Below are 14,276 nucleotides of genomic sequence, written 5' to 3'. Positions count from 1 at the left end.
ACCGGGACCAGGGCTTTTCTGCTTCCGAGGTCTCCAATCCAAGGATGCGTGGAAAAACCCGAACCTCGACGTAAAATAGAGACACACACACACACACACACACACACACACACACACACACACACACACACACACACACACACACACTACTACTACTACTACTACTACTACTAATACTACTAGTAGTAGCATATTTCCGAAAATGCACAATTTCACATTACAGGTACACAATGACTAGATTGGAGAAAAAGGGCTTGGCGACGGACAATTGAGATATGTGATATGGGGCCAACCAAGCGGAGACTATGGCATTGTTGCATGAACCATATGTACCGAGACCACATATGTGTCATTTTATGTGAAAATGCGACAGAATATGACAGCAAAAGCAACTAGTGCTCCTCCGACTGCATACTATGTATGCAGAGTACAGGTACTATGTACGTATCGGGTCCCAATGCTCTTGTTGAAGGTCGGCGATTTGACTCGACGTGGGGCAAGATTCGCAGCAATGGCAGTGTAATCGACCATCTCATACGGAGTACAGAGTAATCCTCTCAATGGCTTTTTTCGGTGTACAAAGTGTTTATGCAAAAACAGTAACCGAATCCTCCGCCTAAGGCTCTGGGATCGAGCGCACGGCTCCACGCTAGAGCTTAACGACGATTAATTGCCATAGTATTCTCAGCCTCAGCTTAAAATCAAATAGTCTATCACATCAGTACCGGATTCAGAATGCTCTAGCTAGAATGGCGCCGATCAGCTCGTCAATAGTCTATAGGTCGACGCAGTCGACGTAGCCTGACAAGTCGTGTGTTGATCTCTCCAATTGATACGGAGTAAATCTTTATGATGAATTGGTATCTATATTTTGATTACTCGTACATCATTTTCCTTCCCATCGTCACGGCCACTCCCCAGAGTTGACTTCACACACTTGCAGCCGAAAAAACATCGCGAAGATGACTGGAATTGTCGAGAATGCGCTCACTTGCGGGGTGCCTCTGAGTGGAAGCTCGACTGAGATCTTGGAAAACGCCCTTTATACTCCCGCGACGAGCCCCGGAACCGACGATGGAACCCGATCCCCCAAGATGTCGACGACACTGAGGATACCCGTGTCCCTTTCCCGGTTGCGGTTTTTGGAATGGCCATGAGATTGCCTGGGGGCGTCAGCTGCGAGAAGGAGTTTTGGGACTTTCTGGTTAACAAGCGCGATGGCTTGTGCAAGGTCCCTGATACCCGCTACAAAATTGATGCTTTTCACGACGACTCGAGGACTGGTGCAATCCGAACACAGCACGGGTACTTCCTTGAGCATGATATTGCACAGTTTGACACGGGCTTTTTTGGCATTAGTAAGGCTGAGGCTGCGAAACTTGACCCGCAGCAAAGGCTCTTACTAGAGATAATCTGGGGATGTATGGAGAATGGTGGACAGACAGGATGGCGGGGAAGGAACATTGGCTGTTATGTTGGGGTTTTTGGTGAGGATTGGCTGGACTTGAAGACAAAGGACACCCAAGACAATGACAGATACCGCGTGGTTGGAGCGGGTGACTATGCCATCTCCAATCGTATCTCCTACGAGTACGACCTTGGAGGCCCAAGCATCACCTTTCGAACGGGCTGCTCATCCTCCTTGGTAGGCCTTCATAAAACATGTCAGGGTCTCTATTCCGGCTAATGTTCTTCTGCATTGGTGGCTGGCACGAATCTCATCTTCACGCCAACAATGACGACTTCGATGTCCGATAACATGGTCATTTCAAAAAGTGGAATTTGCAGAACCTTTGATGCCGCAGCAGATGGATATGGAAGAGGAGAGGCAGTCAACGCCATATTTATCAAACCCTTGGACAAAGCACTCCAGGATGGTGACCCGGTTCGTGCTGTTATTCGCTCTAGCGCAGTGAATTGCGATGGGAAGACTCCTACGCAGCGCAAGAAAGATTGATCAGAAGAGCGTATAGGAAAGCGGGAATTGACAAAGTGTCACAAACTGCTTTCTTTTGAGTGCCATGGCACTGGGACAACTGTTGGAGATACATCAGAGACATCTGTTGTGGCCAATATCTTCGGAAAAGAAGGTATTTATATCGGTGCGGTATGTGTCCTATCTAGCTCTTTTCCTAATGATATCACATACTAATGCAATTCAAGGTCAAACCAAACGTCGGGCACTCTGAAGGCGCGTCTGGAATTACCAGTGTTATCAAGAGTGTTTTGGCGCTAGAGAAGCTAACCATTCCACCCAATGTTCATTTCCAAAGTCCCAATCCCAACAGTGCGTTATCATACCCTCTCAGCTATCTGAGATTATATGCCCAAGTGCTAATATGTGCTCAACATAGTCCCATTTGAAAAGGCGAGGCTGCAGCTGCCCTTAGAAGCTACCGCCTGGCCGAAAGACCGAAGCCAGAGGATAAGCATCAATTCATTTGGCATTGGCGGAACGAATGCTCATGTAAGTTGATGCCGCAAATTTTTTCTCGTCTAATTCTGTCGTGTGGGTGCTGACATGGTCAGGTTATTCTTGATTCTGCCTCTCCCCTGCAGCAGGATGATGCATGCATAGATGTGGATGACCAACCAGGCCCTCAACTTCTGGTTATCTCTGCGAGATCAAAACAGTAATTAGATGGATAGATTGAGAATTTGCAGAAGTATCTGGAGACAACCAAGTCATCATTAGGCGATATTGCATACACATTGGGTTTGAGGCGAGAACATATGCCACACAGGGCATTTGCATTCACAGAAGCGAATGGAAAAGCCTCATCTTTTGAGAAGACCAAGTTCTCCAAGGCACCCATCGTTTTCGTGTTCACCGAACAAGGTGCTCAGTGGCCCGGGATGGGCCGAGAATTGATCGAAAAAGTAGGAATCTTCCAGGAAGATATTCGGATGATGGACCGCATCTTGCAAGGAGTTACGAACGGGCCTTCGTGGTCTATTGAAGGTATGTCCGCATTCTTTTTCAAAAGAGCAAATCTAACGTTCAAATTCAGATGAGCTTTTGAAATTCGACGATGACAGCCGAGTTGTAGAGGCAAAATTCGCGCAACCACTCTGAACAGCCGTCCAAATAGCTCTTGTAAACCTTCTCCAACACTGGGGCATTACACCTGATGCAGTGGTGGGACATTCCAGTGGAGAGATTGCAGTTGCCTATGCCTCGGGTGCATTGTCTGCTGAGGTTGCAATTCTCGTTGCATACTTCCGTGGTCAAGCAATGAAGACTTTCTCCTCTGAGCATCATGGTGGCATGGCGGCCGTTGGTCTTGGTTCAGAAAAGGCAAGGCCTTTCTTGAAGCCGGGCGTCGTCATCGCTTGTGACAATAGCCCAGAAGGTGTCACGCTCTCAGGTGATAGTGACACCCTCGGTGAAGTTCTGGATGGCATTCATGCCCACGACAATGAGATATTTTGTCGACATCTCGCCGTCAATGTTGCCTACCATTCACACCATATGGTCGAAGCTGGGGAAGTGCATGAGAAGATGGTCCATCCGCATTGCGCACACAAACTATCTATGGCGCCAATGTACTCTACTGTTTCAGGGACAATTATATCAGATCCCTCAATTCTGAACGCCCGTTACCGGCGCAAGAACTTGCAGTCCCCCGTTCTTTTCAACACGGCAATTCAACGGATCATTGGAGATGACGACCAGTCAAAGCTATTCCTGGAGATCGGACCCCATTCAACGCTATCCGGTCCTATTCGTCAGTCACTTGCGAAGGCCGATACGAAAGACCACCGCTATCTTCCAACCATCATTAGGGGCAAAGAGCCGTGGAGAAGTCTTCTGGTAACAGCTGGGAACCTATACACTCACAGCGCACCTATAATCCTCCCTTCCCTCATTGCGCAAGGCAAAGTCTTGACAGAACTTCCCCCATATACCTGACAGCACGACGAAAGACTCTGGGACGAGCCCCGTCTTGTTCGTGACTGGAGACTTCACCGATATCCTCACCATGAACTCCTAGGCTCTCGGGCTCTGGAGTAAAGTGATTTAGAACCGGCTTGGCGGAACTTTTTCAATATAGAAGATGCTCTCTGGGTTGGACCACAAGATTGGCAATAATATTGTCTTTCCCGCTGCTGGTTATGTTGCCATGGCAGGTGAAGCTGTGCGTCAAGTGACTGAATCTACGGACTATTCTCTGAGGAATATATTCATCCGAAATGCACTGATTCTAGGGGGCTCCGGGCCTGCTGAGATGGTCACGAGTCTGTGACAAGTCAAGCTTGCAGACAATGTCGACTCGCCATGGTTTGACTTTACCATTTCAGCCTATCAAAACGGGAAGTGGAAGAAGCATTGCATGGGTCAGGTTCGGTCAGGCGCTGATCAAGAACATGATGTTCCCTTGAGCCAGACCTATTCTCGACAGATTGAATTTGATAAATGGTATCGTGCACTCAAAAAACGCGGGCTGGACTACGGATCCCATTTCAGAGGATGACTTCTTATTCTGTTTGCAACTTGTTCAATATGTTAGTAGGAGAGCCTTCAGGCACATAATATCATTATTCAAACAACGCTTCCAGTATTCTGTATGCCTTATGACTTTGTAACAAGGGTAGGGTCTTAGCCGCTGCGCATCGCCGATTCTCCGCATCTTATCTACCGCCATACCTGAACCGATCTCTATTCTTATATCGTCTTATATCCAAGTCTACAAGTCTCTATCTCTCGCCCTCTATACTGAGATACTGAAATACGCCCTGATCGCTGCCGCTCCTACAGCCGACTTGGAGATATGGCCAAGGAATTCGTGTTCATGAAGATTGCTGTCTGCGACTATGATGGTATGGAAAAGGAAATCTCCGGCTTCTTTGTTTATTTTTCTCCAGTATAAAAACGGCCATAACGCCCTCCTGTATTCTAGTTCTTCATCTAATTTAATTCTCATCTTTCTATCGATCCTCTTTTAGTATATGCCATCCAGCATACATTTTTCGGACACCCCCGTCTATTGTCTAGACTGCATTGGGGACATCAGTTCATGGTCGAGAGCACTCTAGTCTCGGCTATATAATGTTCCCAGACATGGTGGGAAAATCTATTCTTGTATCTGCATGGGTATGGGTGTCTTCATAAGTTACTGCTGAAGGTAGAATATTGCGCAAGAAAGCTAGGAGATTCGCTTGCGAGGATAGTGTCGATGTAAAAATAAAAATAAAGAAAAAATAAAAGAAAAGGGGGGATAAGTCGTAGATAACGTATGTAGCTACCCTTGCCATTTACATTGACTAGAATCTTTTTTCCTTCACTATATGCTCATGTACCCCAAGACTCCTATTCACCCTTCATGTCATCCAAAACCGCCATAGCACCACCAACAAGGTGCAGACTCCCAGTGACCAAAACCTGGCTCTCTCCCACACCACCATTGATGTTCTTAATATATTCAATGGCTCCCTCGATAGATGACAGCGCCGCGACTTCAGTCCCCGGGTTCAGATCCTTCCATATATTCGCCAATTCTCTCTGCAGGCTGAGATTCTGGATGGCGTCTGGATCTGTGTTCTTGTCCATAAGGTCTGCTATTTGTTAATTTATCCATTTCTATTATATTATATTCGATGGGTGAGGGCAGCGTACCGGGATTGTATGAATTGTCTTTATACGTCACGTTCGTGCAGAACAGCGCGTACTGAAAAGACATCTTGAAATGGTCGTGCAATGTCTGGTGGATAGTTTTCAGCAGCGAGACGGCATCTCTTCTCTTCGACTGCTGATTAAAAACCAGCACACGAGGTATATCTCTGTGTCGTTTCTGTGATACCTTCCCAAACCACAACGACGCTACTTCCAGACTTGCCTCTGTGTGCGCGCCGTCCAGGTGCCAGTGTTGCTGTCTGCTTCTTAGTTCCTCGCATCTACCTCGCCAAACAACGCTTTCTAGGCCTTGGACGAATTCTGCTGGGAGGTTTTGCTGGTCAGGATTAGTTTCAATGCCCAGTTTCCCCAGGACAGTATGCGCGAGTGCAATAGCCAACGAGGCATTCTTCCTCTGGAAGTCTTCTGCAGGCCGGATATCCACCTTTTGCTGTAATAGCGCAGGACACACCCCAACCCTGCCAAGTCCTTTAGCCCCCCTCTCCACAGCCCTCTGCTCAAGAACCTCCATAGCCTCGGGCACCTGGTCGACAGTAAACGCCGGACACCCCTCCTTGAATATCCCGCTCTTATGCCACGCGATACTGTCAATTGTATCACCCAGCACATTCACATGATCAATCCCCAACGTCGTGATACCAGTCACAGCAGGCTTTTCAAAAACATTCGTCGAGTCGTTCTCGCCCCCAACACCGACTTCGTAAACAGCGACATCAACGCCCTCTCTCATAAACACGTGGATCGACAATAACGTCAGGAACCGGAAATACGTTGGCTTCAATATCGACGGATCGAGTCCGTCCCGTACCGCGGATTCCTCGAGCGCATCCCATACTTCGAAGAAGTACTTCGTAAAAAGTTCTTCGGATATAGGCTGCGAGTTTATCTGGATTCTCTCGCGCACGGCTATGAGATGCGGGGAGGTGTAGAGGCCGATTTTGCGCGGTGCGCCAATGGATGAGTGGTAGCGGTTGAGGATCGAGTTTACGAATGCGCAGGTTGATCCTTTGCCTTTTGTTCCGGCGACGTGGACGACGTTGAGGCTGTTGAGGTCGGTGGGCTGGAGATGTATTATGGTTAGGGATTTGGTATGCTTCGTTTAGTGGAAAGGGAAAGCATACCGTATACCCGATACGGGATAACCACTTCCTCATTTGTGGTACATCGGCTTTACCTAATAGCTGGCGACGAAGTTCGCATTTCTCTTTGGAATTGAAGCCTGTCTGGGTGGTGTTTAATCGATGTACGGCATCCTGTTCTGTATAAGTACGAGTACATTCAACAACAGGTGTAGGTGCTTGCATGATAAGTATAATGCTTAACGGTTGTTGTTTCTCTACACAGAGACATTGTTAAAAATCTCTTTAAACCAAATGCACTCATATGATTTACTATGCATATCCGAGGGATAGTTGTGAGTTTATATAGGTTGGCCATGGAAGGTTGGCCATGGAAATTTCAAATTTCACCGACTGCAATTCGGCATGCAATGAATCTTTTCAGCTGAACAATGAAGACCTATGCGCTGCATCGCCAATTACTATTGGTAACTGTGGAGCGTCGCATGGCGAACCGTAAATCGAGATGGGAAAATTGTGCAAAGAGCTGAAGAAGTGGGAGTGTGATCGGCAGCTGTTCAGGTAGCCACATCCGATTTAGTTAACTAGTGTTAGATCTCAGCTCTGTTATGATTCCTGAGGAATAAGGCATCAGTGTCCCCATGTTGTTGAAAACATATATTGTTGAAGAAAATTCTATACTCGGTCAAGAAGACGAATCATAACTCGTCTCCTACCCGACCATATCCCCCCTTTCCAAAATCATGGTCCGGCGCCATGAATCCATCCTGTCGAACGCGCAATGCAAAGTTCGTCAGGACCGCCAATATAAGACCTACGCCCAGAACAGTAGGGCCCCATTTTTCATAGTACACACGCTTGACGTCGCGGCGCTTGCGGATTTTGTCCACACGCCAGATATACAACACGAGACTGTACAAGAGGGCCGATGCGGCTAAGATGGTGAATGCCCAGGATGAGCTCAGGGTGATGTAGTCCTCGCCAAAGTTGAGCAGGGCGGCCGAAATAGTGCCCAGGATGATGGAGAATTCGAGCCATGACAGGAATGTTCGCTCTGCTGCAAAGTAGACCTTGGGTTCGACACGGATAGGCACATGGATACCTAAGTATTGTTAAAGGAAATCAAAAATGAAGGAAGTCAATGTAACACTTACGTTTACCCTTGGGTGCCTCGAATCTCATGACTGTCCGTCGATCTCCAAGAACCATGATTCCACGCTGCTCGGGAGGAGGCATACTTGTCGGCGTCGGCCGCGGAATAATGGCCTTGAGACCGTTTACCACTGCGTTTCCAGCCCGCTCGGCATAGTACTGGAGCAGCTTCTGGTAATAATATCTTCCTCCCACTCTTCTAGCTTCTTCCAGCTCGTCTGTGTCCATGAAATCGTCATCCGAGTCATACAGTGGATAATCTTCATCACCGGGTAGCGGCTGTGCGGCAACACGTTCCTCGATGTCAAGCGCATTTCCATCGGTGTCAGCAAATAACCCAAGTCCATCTCCATTGGGTTGATCTTCCAGTCTGCGCCTGTCGTTCTCCTGTGCTTCACCCGAGTCATCGTCCGACTCCTCATCATCCTGGGTTTCGTCGTTGCCAGACATTGATGTGCTTGCCAATGGCCGCTGGATACCAAAGCGGCGTGTTGCGGGTTTCCGAATATCGACGTCCATCTGCGGCATCCAGAATGGCAAGAGATTGATATGGTCAGGGAAGAGGGCGGCCGTCCCATGGATGAATTTACTGTATTTAGGAACAGCTTCAACCAGATGGCTGGCAGTCAGGTCCTTGATCCATTGCGGGGGCTCCTGTCCGGCTTGGGTTTGAAGTTTTACTTCCAACACGGCATAAGGGAATCGTTCAACGTCCTCAGGAGGGAGCTGCCTGAATGGATAGTCGACCCCGATGTCCATGCGACGCCAGTTGTTTCCTGAACGTCGGCGCCCAATATTGTCTTCCCGGTCCATGGTCAACTCGGTATCGAGCGAGATACGAACACGAGCATCACCAGGAAGCTGGAAAGCCGTTCGATGGTAGAAGGACCGGGTAACGGGTACCAGCCTTCTTGTGATGACGCGATACTGGATCTCTCGGGCCAATTGCTCCAGATCGGCAATCTCCTGTTCACTCTTCTTCCCTTCCTTGCGCATCTTGTCAAAGACGGCGTCCACGGTCATACGACCCTCGAGGAAAGCGTTGACATGCTTCTCTTTGAGCGCGAAACGCGCCTTGACTGACTTCTCGCCGGTCCAGTCTTCGCGATGTGTCTTCCGTTCGACGAAAATCTGATCGCTCTCCATGCCTCCATACCAACGTAAACGAATCGCCTCGGCTCCTTCTGTCTTCTTGAGACGACCCTGGTATAGCTCCCAAGTATCGGTATTGTCATAGTATATGGACGAGATCGCGGTATCTTTTTCTTCGAATTCCTTGCTAGGATTAAAAACAAGAACGGGGAGGTGCTTGATAGAGAATTGAGTCAGTTCGAAGCCGACATTGCATTGACTTGAAAGGGGCGCATTTGCGTACCTTAAGAATGATCAATTTCAGTTCTGTGATGTTGTCAGGGTGGACCCAGTATTTCGTGGTTTGGCGGACAAAGTTCTGCTGAGACCCTCCGGCGGCGGCATCACCCTTGACGGGGTTTCCCTTGGTCCGGACCAAATCGTAGAGCTTGGAGAGTTTCACGACGAACGCATCGTAATTATCCTTGAAGAATGGTTTGGCTTTAAGGCGTGCTGCAAAGACGGGTCTCAGGTGCCAGCCGGTTTGTTTCTGGCCAAGTTAGCGCACGGACGGCAGTTGGGCTGGGACGCGAAAAGAAAAAGAAAAGACTGGCGCGAAAGGAAAACGGAATGGCTGTAAGCGTACATCATGCTTCTTGATAATCTTCTGAAACCCAGTATAATTCAACTGGGTGAATTTAGCCAGATCATGAACATCGGCTATGATGTCACTCAAGACCTGCTCCAGGAACAGAAAATCCTCATCGGACGGAGGCGGACGCGTAACAGACCGGACACTCGAGCGACGAGCTCCAGACTGATTGCGATTACTGTCCAGCCTTGAGATGACATCGTTCACGTCCTTTTCGCTGGCCTGGATGCGCCGAACGATCTCCTCACTCTTGATCCCCTGGAAGTTGAAAACCTTGTCGAGATCGTTCTCGAGCAGGGAGACGAAGCGCTGCTCGTCATCTTCGGACCATGCTTTGCGGTCTGGTTTTGTGTTTTCGGGGGTTGGTTCCTGGACGAAGTCGGTCTTGAGGGCTTTTTTCAATTCGTCGTAGGCGATGTAGTACCAGTAGTACTCTTGGATGATGGACGAGCGGAGATGTTCTCCGAACCTGAGAAGCAAGTAAACGGTTAGAGAAGGTCGAGAAGAATGCTGGATGGAATGACTTACCGCATGATGGGCTAACCGGTTGATGGCGATAGCCCGCCTGGAGGGAAAGAGAAAAAGATTACAGAGTAAGCAGAATAGACAAGAGATATCAAACAATGCAATCAGTCTATACAATAAGAATGCCGTCCCTGTATACCACAATTATATGCAGAGTCAGAGTCAGAGAAAAGAAGAGGGAGAGAAGATGACGAAGAAGAGAGGCTACGTCCAGACCATGTGATCTGGAGTAGCTGTCTTCCAGATGCGGTTAGCGCAACCGCAGTTCAACGGTTCTTTCGATATGCACTAATAATATCACCTGAGCTGTTTCTAGTTATGTATTCTTGTCTCCCTTATTCTCACTGTCTTTCGTGCTCTTTATTGCCTTGATTCTCTGTCAATTCTGTTGTGACAAAATCTCTGTCAATACAAATTTCAATTGAATTGACTTTACGACCGTCCACTGCTATCAATACCGACCACTCACTGTGGCACGTGCTCATTCCCGGTGGAAAACACTATTCCCGATTGGGACATGACCGTGAATCCGGCCGACCTGCCGGATTCACCCCCCTGCTAGTGTTGTCGGCAATACTCCGGGCTCCGCTGTATACGGCATGTCTCCAGAGCGTTTACACGATAAGCTACATTGAACTAGTACATGAGACAAATGAATGCAGAGATGTGTCAAAAGTACCATTACGAAGCTCGTTGCTATATAACTAACTCATTTCCACCAACTCCAGCACACCGGGTAACAAATCTGGCAGGCACTCTATACATATCCATATCATTGGTAAAACAAAATAACATCCTCAACCCATCATCTGGATATTACTGTAATGCATAAGATCGTGGTCGCATCATTCCAATCTCCTAACCCTGAGGTGACTACGGCAGCCGTCCTCCACCAACACGACGGATGCTGCGACGCGCACCGTCGCCAACAACGCTCAGAACGCCCTCGGTTTCCAGGGCTCGCACAGCGTCTGCAAACTCGCCGCCATCCACAGGAACACTGCTCTGGTCGCTGAGGACCTTGTATGCCTCCGCCCACCGGGCAGAGCCGCTGCCGCTGCCGAGCTCATCCACCACAGATAGTAGACCGCGCTTCAGGGCGTCGCGCTGGCGACGCTCACTGGCACTTGTGCCCTCGGTGAGCAGACCCATGTCGATGAGACCGGTGCGCTGGTCAGTGGCCGACTGCTTGATAGCCGAGCGGATCAGACGAACGGCTTCTTCAACGTCGTCGGCGGTCACCTCCTCGGACAGACGCATACGCGCGTGGGCTTCTGCCAGTCGAATCATGGATTCTAGTTGGCGGGTCGTGGCGGTGATACGGCGGTCTGATGTGCGGATGTCATCGCCCAGTTTTCGCATGCTCACGTAGGCGTCTGAGAGCACCCGGCCTGCCGCTGGCGTAAGGACGGGATTCACTTTGTTTCTGGCGTAAGTGATGTAGGCCGTCAGGAATTCAATGGGCTGTAGATACCGGTTAGCATAATTCAATAGATGTTCCATGTGGATTGATACTTACCAAAATCTCCTCATCACTCGCGTTGTCGGGTCTGTCCTCCAAGTACATGTTGACCAAGTGCTTCGCCAAACGGCGGTCCTCTTGCTCATCAGCACGGTCCAGGACGAGATACACCAGGTCGAAACGAGACAACAATGTCGGAGGCAGGTCGATGTTCTGCGGAACAGGGATGTTGGGATTGTATTTACTGCCAATAGGGTTCGCAGAGGCCAGAATACTGGTTCGCGCGTTCAGGGTCGTAATGATACCTGCCTTGGCAATGGAAACAGTCTGCTGTTCCATGACTTCGTGCAGGACGGACCGCGTAGACTCATTCATCTTGTCGAACTCATCAATACAGCAAACACCACCGTCCGAAAGGACCAAGGCACCAGACTCGAGGACCATCTGGCGGGTTTCCGGGTCACGGGTCACGTAGGCTGTCAGACCAACTGCCGAAGAACCCTTACCACTGGTGTAGACACCACGGGGAGCGATCTTGTGGACATATCGGAGGAGTTGCGACTTGGATGTCGACGGGTCACCACACAGAAGGATGTTGATATCACCACGATACCGCGGGTTGCCACCTTTTTGAAAAGTCTTGTTGGTGCCTCCAAACATCTGGAGAAGGATACCCTTCTTCACATCATCCATTTCGTAGATACTCGGGGCCAGCGAACGAGAGAGAAGCTCATAGATATCAGGTCGCGAGGCGGTACGTCTGATCTTCTCTTCTTCTTCTGCGGTAATCTTGCGTGTCTGTTCGAAATCACCAGCGGTCTGATCCTGCAATTCCTCCTCGACAGTCGACACATCGATACCAAGCTTCTTGCGGTCCGTCTTTTGGACGTGTAGCACATCGATATACGTCTTGAACAGTGCTCTCTGTGTGCGCTGCCGCGGGTTCACCCGCACAGGATTGCACCGGAAGATACCAGTCACCTCCACGCGATCACCAGCCTTGCAAATGTCCACCAGTTCGTCGTACACGCACAGCGAGACCGAGTGGGGAGTTTGACCGTCAGGGACGTTGTCGGGGGTCTCTTGTAGTTTGATAACCTGTTTGTCGGCAAAAGAACACCGGTTGTGGATGATCTGCATCGAGTTTCTCGCCTGGCAAACCTGACGCGGGCAAATGGTGGGCTCCGCAATCTTGCCACGGTCAATGTCGACCTGAGCACCGTGGTTACACATCTGGCAGCGGAAGAATGCTAATGGGGTGTCAGTGATTGGATTCTTTTTTCAATGTAACATGTTCCGAACTCACCCTCTTTCATATCCGGAATGATAGGGGTGGTCCGAATAACCAAGCCTTTGATGCTCACCAGCTTGTCCATATCTATAAACACGTTAGCCAATGTTGTAGATGATTCTAGAATGGGTCGCACAAACCCGCTGGGTCAAGCTCTCTCATGTTCACCGTAGAATCGAGTCCAAACGGCAAAACCTTGTAGATCCTGGTCTCGACTTCTGCAACGAGGTCGGGGATCTCTGGCTGAGCGTCGGAGCCTGCATCTCTTGCATGAGCTTGGGGGCGGTTGCGTGCTCGCAACTGGTTCATTTCCCTCCCTGCTAGATCGACCATCACATCCTTAACGCCCTGATCCATCAAGGGAATAATTTCCTGAGGGTAGGAATGAAGCTGGTGCCACAGTTTCAACGTTGACGGATATGCCTTGAGGTTCTTAGCATCTAGGTTGAGACTGGTGACACCCAATTGACGCATGGTATTGAGCATGGTGATGTATTCCCTCTCCTCTGCAGGGTCCCCCATTATACGGGTCTCGTCTTCCGTCGCACCCTCTGCCCACAGACGGTACTTGGTGGCGTAATTGTAGAGGAAGTTCTTGAAGGCGTTGATGGAATCTTGTAGCGCGATGTTCGTACCCCAGATAATCCGGGTTGAATCGCCGCCTAGGACATCGGCCTCTGAAGTACCAGGGTTGATGTTCGAAAAAGTCGCGTCAGATTGAGGCTCCCCATCAGGAACAGGCATTCCATTGCTATCGACAAACAGTCTTCGACGACGGCTTGGGGTGGAACTAATCCCGCCAGAATTCAGATCGTTGCGGCGCGAGACGCCGCGGTTACCACCCGTAGCGGATCTTGAAGAAACGAAAAGTCCACTGCTGTCGGAGTGCAGACCCCGGCTTTGAGCGCGTGTCGGGCTTGAACTGGGCATGTATTGAATGGGGGAAGACTCTGGTAAATTTGTAAGTCCTCATCGCTGCGTTAATGTGAAAGTTGAAGTAGACACATACCTCGTACGGTTGATGCGTTCCCTCGGGGTGTCGCATCACCAGGTTCATCCATTCTAATATCCGGTGTCTCGGCGCTGTCGTCGTTTCCTCTGGACGGGGAGGATTGGAAGAAAATGGGAGACGATGCCGGCATTGCTGATTCTTCTCTCAGACGTCTCGATGCTCGCGGGGTGGTTTGCTCCTGTTGCTGGCGAGACCGTGTTGAGCGGGCAGGGGAGGCAGTGGCCGAGTCCCTCGATTGACGGGTCCGGCGAGACGCAGGGGAGGACATGGTGATAATCTGAGGCCGGTCGGCTGTCCACTATGTAATTAAAAAGACCGACCACAATGGCAGCGTGGTGAAGGTAGTGTAGGGTGTTGGGTGTTGGTGGTGGTGGTGGTGGTAAAGTTGGCTGCTGCG

The 14,276-nt window shown here is 49.6% G+C and overlaps 3 protein-coding genes across 3 annotated transcripts; 1 reads left to right on the top strand and 2 right to left on the bottom strand.

Annotated features, from left to right (window-relative positions):
• Window positions 1-1,147: 1,147 nt before the first annotated feature.
• Window positions 1,148-3,913, top strand: ASPGLDRAFT_24969 (uncharacterized protein; the record flags this gene model as incomplete). The annotated part of the gene is made up of 6 exons (XM_022543434.1): window positions 1,148-1,645; window positions 2,018-2,107; window positions 2,164-2,287; window positions 2,355-2,467; window positions 2,650-2,962; window positions 3,138-3,913. 6 exons carry the CDS (start codon window positions 1,148-1,150, stop codon window positions 3,911-3,913), a joined length of 1,914 nt encoding a protein of 637 aa, XP_022401814.1.
• A 1,343-nt stretch (window positions 3,914-5,256) lies between these two features.
• ASPGLDRAFT_147873 (uncharacterized protein) lies at window positions 5,257-6,888 on the bottom strand. Its single transcript, XM_022541943.1, has 3 exons — window positions 6,757-6,888; window positions 5,618-6,695; window positions 5,257-5,559 (listed from the first exon to the last, which is right to left on the bottom strand). Exons 1-3 carry the CDS (start codon window positions 6,787-6,789, stop codon window positions 5,312-5,314), a joined length of 1,359 nt encoding a protein of 452 aa, XP_022401813.1. The 5' UTR covers window positions 6,790-6,888; the 3' UTR covers window positions 5,257-5,311.
• Window positions 6,889-7,412: 524 nt separating this feature from the next.
• On the bottom strand, window positions 7,413-14,147 carry ASPGLDRAFT_65895 (MCM DNA helicase complex subunit MCM4; the record flags this gene model as incomplete). The annotated part of the gene is made up of 8 exons (XM_022548957.1): window positions 7,413-7,816; window positions 7,869-9,174; window positions 9,584-10,023; window positions 11,035-11,578; window positions 11,634-12,826; window positions 12,883-12,954; window positions 13,008-13,817; window positions 13,877-14,147. The coding sequence occupies 8 exons, from the start codon at window positions 14,145-14,147 to the stop codon at window positions 7,413-7,415; spliced, it is 5,040 nt and encodes a 1,679-aa protein (XP_022401812.1).
• Window positions 14,148-14,276: the final 129 nt, after the last annotated feature.

This window comes from Aspergillus glaucus, assembly GCF_001890805.1.
Source record: "Aspergillus glaucus CBS 516.65 unplaced genomic scaffold ASPGLscaffold_8, whole genome shotgun sequence".
Taxonomy (NCBI): domain Eukaryota; kingdom Fungi; phylum Ascomycota; class Eurotiomycetes; order Eurotiales; family Aspergillaceae; genus Aspergillus; species Aspergillus glaucus.
The sequence above is the reverse complement of the archived record's forward strand: the minus strand, read 5'-3'. Positions and strand labels throughout refer to the sequence as shown.

What these genes read in the sequence shown, in the direction of transcription:
- ASPGLDRAFT_147873 (XM_022541943.1), bottom strand. Translation starts at nt 6,789, where the DNA reads ATGAGGAAGTGGTTATCCCGTATCGGGTATACG. An exon ending in TATCCCGTATCGGGTATACG is followed by an intron (nt 6,696 to 6,756) that starts GTATGCTTTCCC and finishes ATACATCTCCAG; the next exon opens with CCCACCGACCTCAACAGCCT. An exon ending in AGACAATTCATACAATCCCG is followed by an intron (nt 5,560 to 5,617) that starts GTACGCTGCCCT and finishes ATTAACAAATAG; the next exon opens with CAGACCTTATGGACAAGAAC.